Source organism: Nomascus leucogenys, chromosome 19 (genome assembly GCF_006542625.1).
Source record: "Nomascus leucogenys isolate Asia chromosome 19, Asia_NLE_v1, whole genome shotgun sequence".
NCBI classification, from domain to species: domain Eukaryota; kingdom Metazoa; phylum Chordata; class Mammalia; order Primates; family Hylobatidae; genus Nomascus; species Nomascus leucogenys.
In genome coordinates this window covers 700432-716085 of record NC_044399.1, presented here as the reverse complement: position 1 = coordinate 716085, position 15654 = coordinate 700432, and the positions used below count along the sequence as shown (strand labels likewise).

Below are 15654 nucleotides of genomic sequence, written 5' to 3'. Positions count from 1 at the left end.
CTGGGACTGGAGAAGAAGCCGTGGGGAGAGTGGGGTTTCCAGCAGGAAAATCTCACACAGAGGCGAACTGGAATAGCTGACATGCAGACAATTGTAGGGCAGAATATTTTTAGAGATCATGGAGTTGAACCCTTCATTTCACAAACACAGAAACTGAATTGTGAAGATTTTGCTCCTTTTCCAGAGGCTGGTAGTGTGTGGAAGAGCAGACCTCAGTCTCAGACCCCAGGCTCTGCTCAGGGCCTTTCTGAGCTCTGCTGTGTTTCTATTCCACAAGGGTTCACTGACCAGTGAGTAAGAGAAAGCAACTGTGCAGTACGCTGTGTGCTGCCTGTTAGATGAGGCTGACTACGGGTCAGGCGCAGTGGCTCATGCCTGTAATCCCGGCACTCCGGGAAGCTTAGGTAGGAGGATCACTTGAAACTAGGAGTTTGAGACCAGCCTGGGCAACATAGTAAGACTTCATCTCTTAAAAATAGTTTAAAAAATTTAAAAATTAGCCAGGCATGGTGGTGCATGCCTGTAGTCCCAGCTACTCAGGAGGCGGGGAGGATCACTTGAACTCAGGAGATTGAGGCTGCAGTGAGCTATGATCATGGCACTGTACTCCAACCTGGGTGACAGAGAGAGACCCAGTCTCTTAAAAAAAAAAAACAGAAGGCCAGCACGGTGCCTCACACCTGTAATCCCAGCACTTTGGGAGGCTGAAGTCAGAGGGTCACTTGAGGCCAGGAGTTCGAGGCCAGCGCTGGCAACATAGTGATATGTGGTCTCTAAAAAATTACACATAATAAAAAAAAAGATGGGCATGGTGGTGCACACCTATAGTCCCAGCTACTCGGGAGGCTGAGGCACAAGAATCACTTGAACCCGGGAGGCAGAGGTTGCAGTGAGGTGAGATCATGCCAGTATACTCCAGCCTGGGTAAGAGTGAGATCGTATGTACAAAAAAAAAAAAAAAAGCTTAATAATGAAGTCCCCAAATTGAGGCTTTTGTATTGTGGAGAAGAAGACATGCTTCCAATAACTACAAGCAGAGTATGACAAATATTGTAAAAATTCTATAAAAGTAAAGAAATTAAATAAAGGATGCAGCTGTGACTTCCGGTTTGAGACATGGGGTTGAAGAGGGTGTTGGGCTGATGTGGGGGTCGCTGAACAGAAAGGAGGAGGAAGGGGCATTGCCCTTGGAAGGAAGAGCCCTGGTCGACACTCAGAAGCCCCCCTCCAGAGTCCTTGGGGACTCTCAGGAGACACAGGGGAACAGTTTGCAGCCGGAGAGCTTGACACCGAGACTTTATTCTCTTGCTAGTGGGCTGCACTAACCTAGAAATCTAGGCTTCCTTCTCCTGATCACAGGGAGGCTTTGGGATTCCCTGAGCAGGGTGTTGGGCCGGCTGTCTTCAGCATTCCCACACTGCAGACACTTCGTTTTGGCTAAGATGAAACTGTCTGAATTTTGGAAATTATGGACTCGCTGTGAACTTGATCGATGATCTAAGCTACAGCAGAAATTTCTGAGTGACCCATACTTTTTCCCTTTTGAAAGTAAACGAAAGTATTATATCTAAATCACCCTCACTAAAGATCCAGACATCGTCTATTAAAAGATGCCTCCTTTTTTTCCAGGTCACATGTGAGGGTTTGCTGCTAATGAGATTTCCTCTCACAGAGCTCAGGGTTGGAAGGCCCTTCTCCCGGCTGAAGTTCCTCCCTGCTTTGAGCACGGCAATCTCTGTGAGGGAGGGGAGGCTGCCCCAAAGGGACAGTGAGGGAGATGGCCTGTCCAGAGGCTCCCAGTCCAGGCCCACCAGCTCCCAAGGGCAGCCCACTGGGGCAGGGACAGCTCTAGCAGTGGAGTCAGCGGCTGTGTAGGCAGGTAGCTGAGCACCTGAGCACTATGCCCTGCGGTGCATCTCAGGGTGTCTGCGGGGACCCTGGGCACTCGCTCCTCTGCCAGTCCTACAGGGGCCTCCATTCTCCACCGAGTCCAGGCTGGCTGGAGCCCATGGTCTTCCTCCACACCAGCCCGGAAGCACCTTCCAGAGGCCGGCCCTGTCCCTCCCCTCACTGGACGCCGGCGGCCTTTCCCCGTGGCTGCAGGCCTGTGCTCTGCTCACACCCACATTTTCCTATGGGATGCTCTGTCCCTGCTCTCACCTGAGAAGCCCAGCTGGTGTCCTCCCCAAAGGCCTCCTCGTGTCAAAATCCTCTCAACCCACTGCTAAGCACAACCATGGGCTGGGTTGTGTGCACTGCCTCAGGATGGAGATACTGACTGTCATTAGGTTAAGATGAGGGCATTTAGGGTGGGCTCTAACCTAAGATCACTGGTGTCCTTACGACAAGAGGAATTTGGACACAGAGACAGACAGAGGGAAGACAGAGGAGGAGGCCCATGGACAAGCCAACAGCCGGCCTCAGAGCCTTGAAGTGAGCCCACTCTGCAAGCCCCTGGATCCGGGACTTCCGGCCTCAAGAACTGTAAGACAATTTGTTTTTAAATCCTGTTTCAACCCAAGCATGACACTTTGCTTCATCCGCCATGGGAAGCTCACAGACCCCCCTTTCCTATGCTCCCTGCCCCAAATGTCAGCCTTGAGGTCTATGCATATGACTTTACATAAGGAACTCTTCTCTGCCCACAAGACAACAAGAAATACAATCTTGGGGGCAGCAGGTGGTCCCATGTGCTTCTCCCATGAGCCCCACCACAGAGGGGCAGGGGTGGGAGGGCACAGATACAGGGAAGGGGTCTGAGGGCCGGGGTCCCTGCTGCGATTCCTGCCCTCCTCCCACACCCAACCTCCTTCAAAGACAAACGAGCAAGTGGCGTGGCGAGGTCTCCTCTGAGGGGACTCAGGGAGAGTTGGGAGTTGGGTGGCGCCTCCCTGTTCTCATCCCCATCGACCCCACACTCAGCATTTCTAGACTAAAGCCCAACACAAGGAAATGAGCCCGTAATTAGCTGGAAATTCAGCTCCAGGCCTGCATTTGGCCCCCTGTAGATGTTTTAGCCTGGTGGATGAGATAGCGTCTATGGGAAAAACAGCCCAAGATCTATCTGGTGGCCATCGGTATCAGAAGCGCAGTGCACTGGAGCAGATCGCGTGCGTGGCCGCGATGACGGAGTGGGAGGAAGGCTCTGCCCTGGGATCCCGGCTCAGTTCCGCGTTGGGTGGCACATTCACCTTCCACACAAATGCAGGATTCTCTTCCTCAGGGCAGCGTCTAAACAGAGCATCCTTATCTGGGTCGGCACAAATGGAAGATGAACTGAACCACACACTGACTTCTGGCCCAAAACACTATGCGAGTGTCTGTGCGTTGGTCGTAAAAATAAAGCTATGGCTCTGAGCCCAGGTTCTTAGAACATCTGAGGATGATGGAGATAAAACAGAAGAGAAGTGATCCGGTTGACATTTATGGGATTTGATTACTAATGTTGTCTCCAGAATACACATCAAATGATGATGGTGTTGACGAGAAAGAGAATGACAATGATCACTGAATTAGCCAACATTCTCTGCAAGCTTCCCATGTTCTAGGCACTTTACACAAACATTTCCTCTCAATGCTGACTTATGACGTATTGATATTACCCCCGTGTTATGAATTTAGCATACTGAGTTTTAGACTGTCCGAATAATTTGTCCAATGTCATTCAGTCGTGAAACCATAACCAATACATGAATACTAAGTTCCTTCCACCTCACATACACGAACACTAAGGTCCTTCCACCTCACACCCGTGAACGCTAAGGTCCTTCCCCCTCACACCCGTGAACGCTAAGCTCCTTCCCCCTCACACCCGTGAACGCTAAGCTCCTTCCCCCTCACACCCGTGAACGCTAAGCTCCTTCCCCCTCACACCCGTGAACGCTAAGCTCCTTCCCCCTCACCCCGTGAACGCTAAGCTCCTTCCCCCTCACACCCGTGAACGCTAAGGTCCTTCCCGCTCACACCCGTGAACGCTAAGGTCCTTCCCCCTCACACCCGTGAACGCTAAGGTCCTTCCCCCTCACACCCGTGAACGCTAAGGTCCTTCCCCCTCACATCCAATACAATTGTTGATTATATATTTTACATTTTGGTACAAAGTCTTTGAAAGATGGTGTATGTTTGAAATTAAAGCACATTTCAGACTGGCGACATTTCACGAGCTTCATGTCTAAATGTCCGGCAGCCTAGCGTTGTTCAGAACAGCAGGGCGGGAGAAATGTGGAAGATGAATGTCCTGGGACTGAGAGTGAAGCTGCTGAGGGGCAGTTTTAACAGTTTTGGAAACGTGGGTGCCAGGGCGCACAATATGTGATAGATCTGGGAGGAGGGGCTGAGGGGATGAAGAGAAAAAATCCCAGTGACCATAGATAGGCTGTGGTTAATATTAACAGCAAGAAGAGTTTGACCCAAAATTACAGAAATTACAAGAAAACAGACATCACGAAAGAAAGGCAGGCACCGGACAGGACTGACAACGAAACTAACCCATGGAAATTAATAGAGTGATGTTTCACATAGTAACGAAATATCATCAGGGAGATACACAGTAACAGGCTGAACTGAAGAGGACAGATCTACTCCCTGTAACTGAAAGGTCCTGTTGAAAATAGCTGAACAAGCACAGGGGAGTGAGAATGGACACAGATGAAAACCATCACACCGGCTGGGCGCGGTGGCTCATGCCTGTAATCCCAGCACTTTGGGAGGCCCAGGCGGGTAAATCACTTGAGGTCAGGAGTTCAAAACTAGCCCGGCCAACATGGTGAAACCCCGTCTCTACTAAAAATACAAAAAAAAATTAGCCAGGTGAGGTGGCGAACGCCTGTAATCCCAGTTACTCGGGAGGCTGAGACAGGAGAATAGCTTGAACCCAGGAGGCGGAGGTTGCAGTGAGCCGAGATCGCACCATTGCGCTCCAGCCTGGGCAACAGAGTGAGACACCATCTTAAAAAAAAAAAAAAAAAAGGCAGGAAGGCCAAGCCCGAGATTTCCCAAACTCAGCAACAACAGACGTGATGTTTTGAGAGGAAGGTTGAGAAACACAAAAGAGAGGAAGATGCACTATCTACCTAACGGATGTTCCTGGAGTTGAATACAGGAAGAATAAAGTATCAATGAAAGAAATGTTTTCCGCTAAGAAGAAACCATGACCTTCTACACTGAAATGAGAGAATGCATGTTAAGTAGCATAAGCAGAAATGACCACACTGTGGAAAGATTTTAAGAAAGATCTGGGAGGGTTTAAAACTATTAAAAATATAGTCCACCACTAGAACTATTTTTAGAAACATTAAACCAATTCAAGAGCTAACATATGCAATGAAAGTATATACACTTAATTCATGATGTTAAAATAATAGAATGTTTAATTGAAAATCTCAAAGTTGGGGTATAAATGTTAAAATAAAGGAAAAAAAGAAATTCGCTGGAAGAAAATTAACTTTATATTTTTATATCTGTTTTTGAACAAGGAAGTGAAGCGGAAGAACACCTTGTAAATCTCCAAAGCGAAGACAGATAACCCTAAGCTGACCCAGACCAAGAGTGCACTGCCCTTAGGGTCCCAAGAGCAGACACCTTCCCAGGTCCTGCAGGGTCTGAGGAGTGGGCAATGTTCCCGGCTCCCGCAGGGTCTCGGGGCGGACACCGTCCTCATTGATGCTCTGACCCTTCTAGGGAGTCCCAGGTGAGACTGAAGCTGGCGTGGCGGTACAGCGCCTTGATCCTTTGAAACAAGCCGCCGAAGCCCCATCCGCCTCCGCCTGCTAATGTTAAAGAACTAAAGACGCCCTCAGCCTCCCGGCGGAGCGAGCACAACTTCCACAGCAGGGTAGTAAGTTTTCCGTATTACAGCGAACACCTGGAAATATCGCGATATCTGGACCTAGCAATGCCATGAAATTACCGCGAGAGGAAGAAAGCGCAAGTTTCGTGAGAACGGCAGATCTCACGAGAGAAGATTTGGCGCCCTCCGTGGATTCTGGCTAGGCCGGGTTCGGCGGTTGCTGTGAGGGCGGGCTTCCCAGCACCATGCCGTCCGCCTTCTCCGTCAGCTCTTTCCCCGTCAGCATCCCAGCCGTGCTCACGGTAACTCGCGGCCCGCGTAACCACCAGTTCGGGGGAGGACGGCGGAGAGGCGTGGGGCGGCTTCACAGAGCGCCTCGCCTTTGGCCAAGAAGGCGCCGGCCGTGGGCGGGACCTTGCGGCGGAGCGCACGCGCTGGGCTGGGTCCTGGGACCTGTGGGAGTGGCTCGGGGCCGGCGGCGGGGCGCGCTGTGGGCGGGGTCCTGTGGGAGTGGCTCGGGGCGGGGCGGTGGAGCGCGCCCTGGGCGGGGTCCTGGGGCCTGTGGGAGGGGGCCGGGGCCGGGGTCAGGCGTCGGGGCGCGAGCGCTACTCGGGGTCCTGGGCCGTTGGGCGGGGCGGGGCCTTGTGGAGGAGCGTGCGCAGTGAGCTGGGTCCTGCGCTATGTGGGCGGGGCTTGGGCTGGGCGGGCGTCCTGCACCGTGCGGGCGTGGCTGAGTTGTGTGGGCGGAGCGCGAGGGGCAGGGCTTTGTTCGTGTGGGAGGTGCACGCCGGCGAGTCCAGCGTCTTGCGGGCGGGGCTTCGGCCATGTGGGCGGATCCTGGCAGTGTGGCTGGGTGTCCGTGGTGGAGCCTGGTCGTGTGGGCGTGGCACGGAGGAACCCTGCCCCCGTGTGGGCGGGGCGTGCGCCGTGCCCGGTTCGCCTGACAGGTCCCAGAGGAGCCCGCGCCCCGCGTGGCCGCCAAGGGGTGACATGGGCACTTGATGGGGTCTGGGCAGAAAGCCGTGCTCCCCTCATCTCCCTGCCTCTGGTCTTCTGGTCGGTGCATTGATGGGAGCAGATGCGCTTGTGTCCTTATTTCATGGCGCGGCTCTGGAGAGGCCTCTGCGGTCCCCAGCAGAGAGCAGTGACACTTACAGGAGTCCTGGAGGGCAGTGCGGGGCTGCAGCTTGGAGGGCAGGGCTTGTCGCATGCAGGAGGGTGCTCAAGGAGGGGATGGGGAGGGTTGAGGACTGCTGGGATTGGCGTCTGAGCATCAGATGAGGACTGGGCAGCAGTGGATCTGAGCTTGGCTACTTCAGGTCCCTGAGCCAGACACTGTTCCCAGGTACGGCAGGGTCCCGGGGAGTCCAGGAGGCGGTGGAGTGCGGCACTGTCTGGAGGGTTCAGTGTAGTGCAGAGAGGTTGGAGAAAATCAAGTCTTGCACGTGGCGATGGCTCAAGATTCCCCGAGGCCTTCAATGCTGACTAAGGAGCCTGAAATGATTATTCATGTTTTACCTTTGGGGCTGAGCCAAGTGCATCTCTTTGAGCAATCGACTTAATTTCCTTGTCGTCAGTCACCAATTATCATCACCAATTATCATCATAAAGGATGGTAATTCCTTTATACTCAGCTTAAAAACATGATTCTGTTCCACAAAAGGGGCACATCAGAGATGCCCTCAGTTCTGTGTGCTTGAACTTTGAATTCCATGAATTATAGTTGTACTGGGGGGAGAATCCTATTTACATCCTCCTGGTTCCTTCTCCCTTTCCTGTCCCCGTGTTTCTCTGAGGCCTGGCAATGCTCTCTGGATACCTTGGTGAGTAGCCCAGGAGGACTCAGGAGTGAGAGGCCCCTGCCCCCTGCCCTGGGAGAAGGCTGTGGGTGGGCCGTGAACCCGGCCCTATGTGACAGGACAGTGAGTGTCTGCTGGTGTGTTCCTACAGCAGACGGACTGGACTGAGCCCTGGCTCATGGGGCTGGCTGCCTTCCACGCGCTCTGCCTGCTCCTCACCTGCTTGTCCTCCCGAAGCTACAGACTACAAATCGGGCACTTTCTGTGTCTAGGTGAGTAAAACAACACAAACTCCACAACTCAGATCACCGTGTGAAATGAAACTGCGTATGTTCTGTCTGTGTCTTCAAAATATGTACATATTTTTACAAGACCTCTCAACCCTCTGTCTTGTGCCTGCTCCCAGGGCACTCCCATTTTTCACTCTTGGAAGCTATAAAGAAAAGTACTTTTTGGATGTTAGAGTTGAAAGGAATCTGTTGAGTTCCTGTTGCCTACCAGGGAGGTGCTGAGCACCAGCTGCACACAGGAGAGTTGGGTTTCCAGAAGTGCTGTCATTTACACAAGATGCGTCCTTGGTGGCAGCTCTGCTCATGCACTGCTTTGAATGGGAGGAAGATTGCAGCCTGGGAAAGAAAAGTTCTGTGCATAGAATAAGGCATTGCCCAACTTAGTTTCAAGGATAAGGGCTACAGAACTTAGAGAAGTTAGGCAGTTGCACAGGATGACTGAGAAAGATTATTCAGAAAAGCTGAAATCATGGCATAGGGTGTGAAGAGTGAGTAAAATGTTAGTAAGAAAAGAGAGGGAGCAGGTGACGACCCTGGGAGGGCAGCAGCCCGACATGCAGAGATGGATGGATGGAAGGTGTGGGTCAGGCAGAGAAACTGCCAGCCCTGCAGGACCTAAGCACTTCTGACACTGAGCGTTACAAACACGTGGGTAGAAGAGGTGAGGAGGGCCTGGAGGCCTGGCTCAGGCTCCTCTTGACTCTGGACATTGGGGAGACACTGAAGATTTTGCTTGGTAGTTAAAAATAACTAATTTTAGATAAGTTTAGTTAGCTGGCTGTGTGCAAAACAGGAAATCTGAAGAAGAGCTGATCTTAGAAAGACTGGAGAAGTGATGAGGGTTTGCATCACAGCGGGGGCCTATGCAAGTGAGGCGCTCAGGGCAAGCTCTGTATTGAGGGTGCCCTGAGGAGTGCCGGAGTGGACCAGGCAGACAGGGCTCCTTTGCCTCCCACAGCTTCCTGGGGGACACCAGCACCAGTGATTCATCACAGACCTGTGTTGTTATCAACAGTGACAAGTGTTGCAGTGGAAAAGCCAAAAACACAGTGAAACAGGAGGAGCGGCCTGATTTAAATCACACAGTCCCCTGGGAACCCAGGGGCAAAAGGTGCATAGGCAGGAGCCAGGCAGTGAGATGCTGGCAGAGGGCGGGAGCGAGTGCCCCACGCAGAGGCCCTGAGGCAGGCACCTGAAAGAAAGGTGACGGCTTCACCAGCTGAGCTCCTGGATCTGAACAGCTTTGTCAGCTGGAGAACTGCACAAGGGTTTGATGTTTTCTAGGATAAGGGGAAGGATGACTGCTTTCACACCGTGGTAATACTAGACACTGTGCTGCCTGCCCTTACATTTCCTGTGATTTCATTTCTCAAACCAGCCTAAGAGTTGGCTTTTATTTGCCCATTTTTATAAATGAAATAGACAGAGGTTCTCTGACTCCCTCAGCTACACAGCTTATAACCAGCACCATCAAGATTCAAGATTCAGACTCTGCTCCAGGGTGCATTTCAGGAATAGCTGAGGAGGAGCACCTGGTGACACCCTTCTTGCCCGCCTTCCTCCCGTGCCCACCACCCTCCCCACCCTCCCCCTGTAACGTCAGCCCTCCACACCCTCCTCCCCGCACCCATGCCCGCCACCTCCCGTGTTAGCCTACCCTTCTCACGTGCCCAGCTGTCCCTGCTTCTCCTGCCCCTCTCTGGCCCTCCTCCTCTCCTCACCCTCCTCCCCCCCCATCCTCCCTCCCCCTCTGCTGTGGTTCTTTCCCTGTGCCTTCTTTTCCTCTGCTTTATTGAGTCCATTCCTGAAGGGAGGAAGTGGATTAAACTAGGGGCTCACCGTAGCCCCTAGTTTAATCTGCTTTCTGATGTGAATCAAGAAGAATGAAAGGATTTTTACAGTTTGATTTACCTTAGAAGTTAAAGCATCACATTTTTCTTAATTTGCTGAATTATATTTTATTTGATTTTATGGTAGCATGGGTCACTGTCTCATGGGTTTCAGTGCCAGCATTACCCACGAATTAGCCAGAGACCCTGGGCCAGTCCCTAAAGTCTGTGTGCTCCTGGGAGCATGGAGGCCTCACCGTGCCCCCACCAGCTGCTGCCTTCCCTCCTGTGCCTTTGCCTCCAGTACCCCAAAGCTGTTCACTCCCCTCCTGTGGTCATCTCAGTGGCAGTGTCCCAAGGGCAGCCCAGGAAGTGTGAGCGTGAAAAGCCCTTGGTTGTCAGTTGTGGGTCTCGTGGCTCTCAGCTCCTGCTGCCGTGTCCTGTGGGGCTGAACTGTGGCTGCTGTCCTTGGGGAAAGGTGTGAGGTCCAGCCATGCCTGGGTGAAGCCTGGGACCTCGGGCGGCTCCTGCAGTAGCTCTGCAGGCGCTGACCTGGGCACGGGCTCTGAGTGACACCATAGAGCACTGGTGAACTGGAGCACTGTTGGCTTTGGTTTTCTTTCTGCTAAATGGGTGAGTCCTACAACTTGACAATGTTAGGATGTTTACCTGACATTATGTTTAAAATTAAAGTGACATTTCTATTCAGTATTCTGCTGTAAAGAATGTATAACTTTATAACGAGTAATAATGGGTCATCTAAATTCTAACATGACTTGTACCCTTTTTCAGTCGTCTTAGTCTACTGCGCTGAATACATCAATGAGGTGGCTGCGATGAACTGGAGGTGAGCCCACCCCCGGGCCTGTGACCAGGTCCCTGCAGGGGTGTCCCTGGGAACGGCCCCACAGCCGGTGGGACTCTCGGAGGAGACGGTGAATCTTAACGTGGCAGCTGCGTACACCCCATGCCCGTGTGTCCAGGGTTGGTGGGCTCCAGGGCAACTCTGTAAATGCTTTACCAGCGCCAGAGTGGCCCTTTCTGAGCGTGGCACTGTGGGACAATGTTAGCTGAGGCCTTTGATGGCAGAGCCAGAGAAGTGGCCTTGGGAATTTGAGCTACAGAATAGAAACCGCAGCATTTTAGAGAACGTGGTCCATGCTGGCCTCAGCCGTGCCCTCCCCCTTGGACTTGCAGGGTGGCTGCTCCATGGGGAGTCTGGACCTGAGTAGGGGGCTTCTGGGTGGTCTGGGGCACTTGCCTGCCTCACCCCCAGCCCCGCATCCTGATGTCGGGGGGCACTGCTGGCAGCCCTGGCCCTGCGTCCTGTGCCCCCTCCTCTACCCCTGGCTTCATCCCGGGGGACTTGGAACCCAGCACCTGCCCAGGGTGAACCACACACACAGCCTCTGTCAGGTTAGACCCACCTGGCCTCACTGACTGTTTTTGAGTGGCTTGTGAGCTAAAAATGGCTTTTACATTTTAAAATATAAAACAGAAAAAAAGTAAAACTGCCAGACTCTGAGCAGGAAGGAGCTGAGACTGTGGCCTCGTGGCCCATAAGCCCTGAACGCTGATCCTGGGCCCTCACCGAAAGGGGTTGCTGAGCACTCCCTGAAATCCTTTGTTAGACCCCGCCCGGTTTCCCGAACCCTCCCCTGACTCGGCCTCCTCCTGCCCTGCTCCTGCCTGCTCAGCCTTTCCCTCCACGACAGTGTCCCTGCAGCCAGATGCACCGTCTCTCTCCTCCCTCCTCCCTGCCCTCTCCTTAGCCATAAGTGGCTCCCTGGGGACCCCACCTCTCCTCCCAGATGCAGGGCCTTCCCATGGTTCAGTCCCAGGAGTGGTGCTCAGTCCCTGGTGACCCTGACCTTGTCCAGAGGCTGGCACAGTGTCGTCCTCCCTGAAGCCCTCCCACACCCAGCTCCAGGGCAGCCCCCCCCCCCCCCTCCAGGGTGCAGCACCTTTCTGGCCCCTCCCTTCCCTCTCCAGGGTGCAGCACCTTTCTGGCCCCTCCCTTCCCTCTCCAGGGTGCAGCACCTTTCTGGCCCCTCCCTTCCCTCTCCAGGGTGCAGCACCTTTCCGGCCCCTCCCTTCCCTCTCCAGGGTGCAGCACCTTTCTGGCCCCTCCCTTCCCTCTCCAGGGTGCAGCACCTTTCTGGCCCCTCCCTTCCCTTTGGCCGCAGCCTCCTGTCTTCGTGCTTCTCCGCGATCTCCTGGTTTCAAAAGTGCTGGGTTTCTTGCCTGTCCCACCTGTTGGACTGGGCACCAGGACGTCTAACAAACGTCTCAAAATTCACACTTCAGGCCGACTGCTCTGTTCCCCCCTCTTTATAGGGGCGGCTTCTCCCTCAAGCTTCTTAGACCAGAGACGTAATAGGGCATTGTTCAGGAAGCTCCGTCCCTCCACCTTTAAGGTCAGCCACGAGCCCAGTGTGTTCCATGCCCTTCACCCCACCCTCGCCGACCTGCTGACGTGGGGCAGTCCCTAAGCCATCCCCCTACTGCTCAGCCTCTTGGGCATCCTGGGGAAGCGTGGACCTCAGAGCCGAGCACTGCCCCTCAGAACGTTCCAGAGTGTCCCCAGGTCACCCAGAGTAAACGCGGAGTCCTGCAGTGATGCCCTGCGGCCTCCTGCCGGCTCTGTCCCAGCCGCTCATGGCTGTGCCTACGACTCCACAAGGCCCCCTCACCCCCGACAGGCTTCACGTTTCTCTATAGCAGCACTCGCCACATGCTTGGACTTCTTACTTCTGGGCCTCCCGTGGTAGAGAGTGTAAGCGCCAGCAAGGCGGGAGCCCCGTGCTCATGAGGTGTTGACCCACTGCCCACCATTGCTAGCCGTGAGCGCCAGCAAGGTGGGAGCCCCATGTCCACAAGGCGTTGACCCACTGCCCACCATTGCTAGCTTTGTTGATGGCATTTCCTATGCTGGCTGCTGAGAGAATCATCAATACCCACGTGCAGATCCTCTGCCCTCCCTGGCGCTGTACCTTTGTGCAGGTGGAGATCTTCTGCCTTCCTCAGTCTCTTCTGCTAAAGAGGCACTGGCGCTGACAGCAGGAGGACTGCTATGAGAACCAAAGGGATGGAAGGGCCCGGCACCACTCCTTCCCAGTGCAGCTGTGGAGGGGACGCAGCTGCTGTCCCTTTGTCATTTACGGGGATTATTGACGTTGTTACTCTGTAGGTTTTAAGGATTTCAAGTCATCAGTGTCTTCCAGCTGAGGTCAGATGTGCCGCTGACCCAGACGGGCTGCAGGGTGGCGTCTCTCTGCTGTGGGAGGCCTCGGGGTCTTCCCAGTGCTGCTGGGTGGTGTCTCCCTGTCCTGTGACCCAGTGTGTTTTCTTCATAATGAGCATTCATTGTATTTGGGACAGTAACAGTGGGGATGACGGCTGCTCCCAAGGGTGGGCCCAGTGAGGGGGTTGCTCCCACCTCAGTCCACATCGGCTCTCTCCGAAGTCTTAATAGCGTCACGAACTTTTTGGTTGTATTGCCTAGTAACTTTTTGTTTTTGTTTTTTAAACAGATTATTTTCAAAATACCAGTATTTCGATTCTAGAGGGATGTTCATTTCTATAGTATTTTCAGCCCCGCTGCTGGTGAATGCCATGATCATTGTGGTACGTAGATGACACTTTCAGTTGTCTTTCTTCATGTGTATGTTTTTCAAATCTAAACATGTCTCAAACAATTGTGTTTAGGTTATGTGGGTATGGAAGACTTTGAATGTGATGACTGACCTGAAGAATGCACAAGAGAGAAGAAAGGAGAAGAAAAGGAGAAGGAAAGAAGACTGAGGGGCAGCAGCTGCTTGGAGTTTGCGTCCTTCCCGTCCACCCTGGCTGCTCCCAGTGCTGCAGTGCGCGTGGCGTGGGCATCCTTCCAGCTGACTCGTGGTTTGAAAAACTGTTGTTTTATGTAAATATCCATCGCGGTAGGGCACACACTGAAGTCGGCTTTTCTGCCAGCACTGAATGTATCCATCAGGACATGTGTCTTCAGGCGCCTGATCTTTGTAGTCAGGCTGTGGGAACGGTCTCTGCAGAGCTTCATAACTGGGAATTTGATTTGAAGAAGTCCATGTCATATGTGTAACTAGTACTAATTATAAATATAAAATACACAATATAAAATATGAAACTCAATAATAAACAGTGCCACCCTGTACATGGGCACCATGCCCTCCTCTTCGTGCTGTGTTTTCTAGCGCATACCACAGTTCACAGTAGAGGGTGTTTTCACCTTCCAGGACATGGGGCAAAGTTTGGAGATGCTTTTGGTTGTCACTGGAGAGGGTGGTGCTCCTGGCTTCTCCTGTGGAGCCCAGGGGTGATGCATAAAATCCTGTGTGCCTGGGTTGGCCATAGCACAATGACTCGACATGAAATGTCAGCAGTGCTGGGGCAGAGAGACTTTGGAAGGAAGCTTTTGGAAAATATGTTGTATCTCAGTTTGATGAACCAATTCACAAGAGGCTAGGCCCTCTCTAGCAAAGTTATGGGCTGCTTTCCCGAAAACAGAATGGAAGCCCTGAAGTCAGCACTCCATGGAGAAGCATGTCTTTCCTAAGTGTCGCGGTGTTCTGTTGACTTAGGTGCTTGGGAACACAATGCTCCCAGTTCTGTTAGGACAGGCATACTGTTAGGTTGCAATATCCACTTTATAAAATAGCTCCTGCCCAGTGGCTCTTGGTTCCTGTCAAATCTGGACCTGTAGTTTGAGAATGACAGTTGGTTAGAGACCCAGGTATTTAAAAATAGGTGTTCAATAAGGGAATACTCATTGTGCATTGTATCTGATAGCATGCCTAATTGTGCATTTCTGAAAGTTACCAATTCAAAATATAATTGGCACAGTTATCTTTGAGTAGACAAGCCTGGGAAGAGAATGTTGAGGTGCAGAGCTCACCAGCCAAGTTCATGCCCCTCTCGGGCCTTTGTGGCTGAGAAGTGGGACAGAAAGATGATTAAGGTAATATCTCCTCCCCTGGCATTGTCCAGGGCAGTTGTGTAGACATTTGACTTTGCTGAGAGAAAAGAAACCAGGGAGTTTGTAAAGACTGTGCATTTTTAGTATAACATTTTCACCATCTGATACGGTTTGGCTCTGTGTCCCCACCCAAATCGCATCTCAAATTGTAATCCCCATGTGTCAAGGGAGGGACCTGTTGGGAGGTGATTGGATCGTGGGGTTGGTTTTCCCTATGCTGTTCTCATAATAGAGAGGGAGTTCTCACAAGATCTGCTGGTTTTAAAGACAGCAGTTTCCCCTGCTGTCACTGTCTCTCCTGCTGCCTTGTGAAGAAGGTGCTTGCCTCTCCCTCTGCCATGATTGTAAGTTTCCCGAGGCCTCCCCAGCCATGTGGAACTGAGTCATTTAAACTTCTTGTTTATAAAGTAATCCAGGTCTCAGGTAGTATCTTTATAGCAGTGTGAGAACAGACTAATAAACCATCTATATGTTATTTGGACTTAACATGGGGCCGTGTGATTGAATCTCAGTTTGCCTGTGATAAAGTAGTGTAACAGTATTGCTAACTTTGCATGAATTTGATGCTGATGACATGTCAGTGTGAAACCATGACGTGTGTTCTTTGGTTTTTACTCTGTGTGTGTGTGTTTTGGAACAGTTATATTTTGGTTTTGTAAAAACAACCTTCACTTTATTTTAACTGTAGTAAGTTTATATTCAGTGCCTTAAAGTGCATTGTTAACAATTGTCTTGATATGTTGTCCTCATGTTAGGGAAAGTCATAGAAGCCAAAATGATCAGCAGTTGAGTAATTTACGAAAGCACAGGTGCAATCCCACTTTAAAGCCCTGGGGGTTTCACAGAGCACGCAGGTTTCAGGCTCCATAAATGTGGATGACTCACTGGAGAGCTTCATCTGTTTAAGTAGAACAAATGTTTTTACTGATAAAGTACAGGAAAGGAGGTTTGT

General features: G+C 52.1%; 1 protein-coding gene across 3 annotated transcripts; it reads left to right on the top strand.

The window, feature by feature from the left end:
* The first annotated feature begins 5283 nt into the window (after nucleotides 1-5283).
* Nucleotides 5284-15113, top strand: TMEM18 (transmembrane protein 18). Of its 3 annotated transcripts, none has more exons than XM_012497684.2 (6): nucleotides 5284-6090; nucleotides 7134-7611; nucleotides 7739-7859; nucleotides 10499-10553; nucleotides 13240-13333; nucleotides 13415-15113. In XM_012497684.2, the coding sequence occupies exons 2-6, from the start codon at nucleotides 7501-7503 to the stop codon at nucleotides 13508-13510; spliced, it is 477 nt and encodes a 158-aa protein (XP_012353138.1). In that variant the 5' UTR covers nucleotides 5284-6090; nucleotides 7134-7500; the 3' UTR covers nucleotides 13511-15113. The 3 variants fall into 3 exon arrangements, with proteins under 3 accessions (XP_012353138.1, XP_003278853.1, XP_030656497.1); XM_030800637.1 differs by having other exon boundaries at nucleotides 6011-6090; nucleotides 7134-7403; XM_003278805.4 differs by lacking the exon at nucleotides 7134-7611.
* Nucleotides 15114-15654: the final 541 nt, after the last annotated feature.

What these genes read in the sequence shown, in the direction of transcription:
- TMEM18 (XM_012497684.2), top strand. Translation starts at nt 7,501, where the DNA reads ATGAATTATAGTTGTACTGGGGGGAGAATCCTATTTACATCCTCCTGG. An exon ending in AATGCTCTCTGGATACCTTG is followed by an intron (nt 7,612 to 7,738) that starts GTGAGTAGCCCA and finishes GTGTTCCTACAG; the next exon opens with CAGACGGACTGGACTGAGCC. An exon ending in GTGGCTGCGATGAACTGGAG is followed by an intron (nt 10,554 to 13,239) that starts GTGAGCCCACCC and finishes TTTTTTAAACAG; the next exon opens with ATTATTTTCAAAATACCAGT.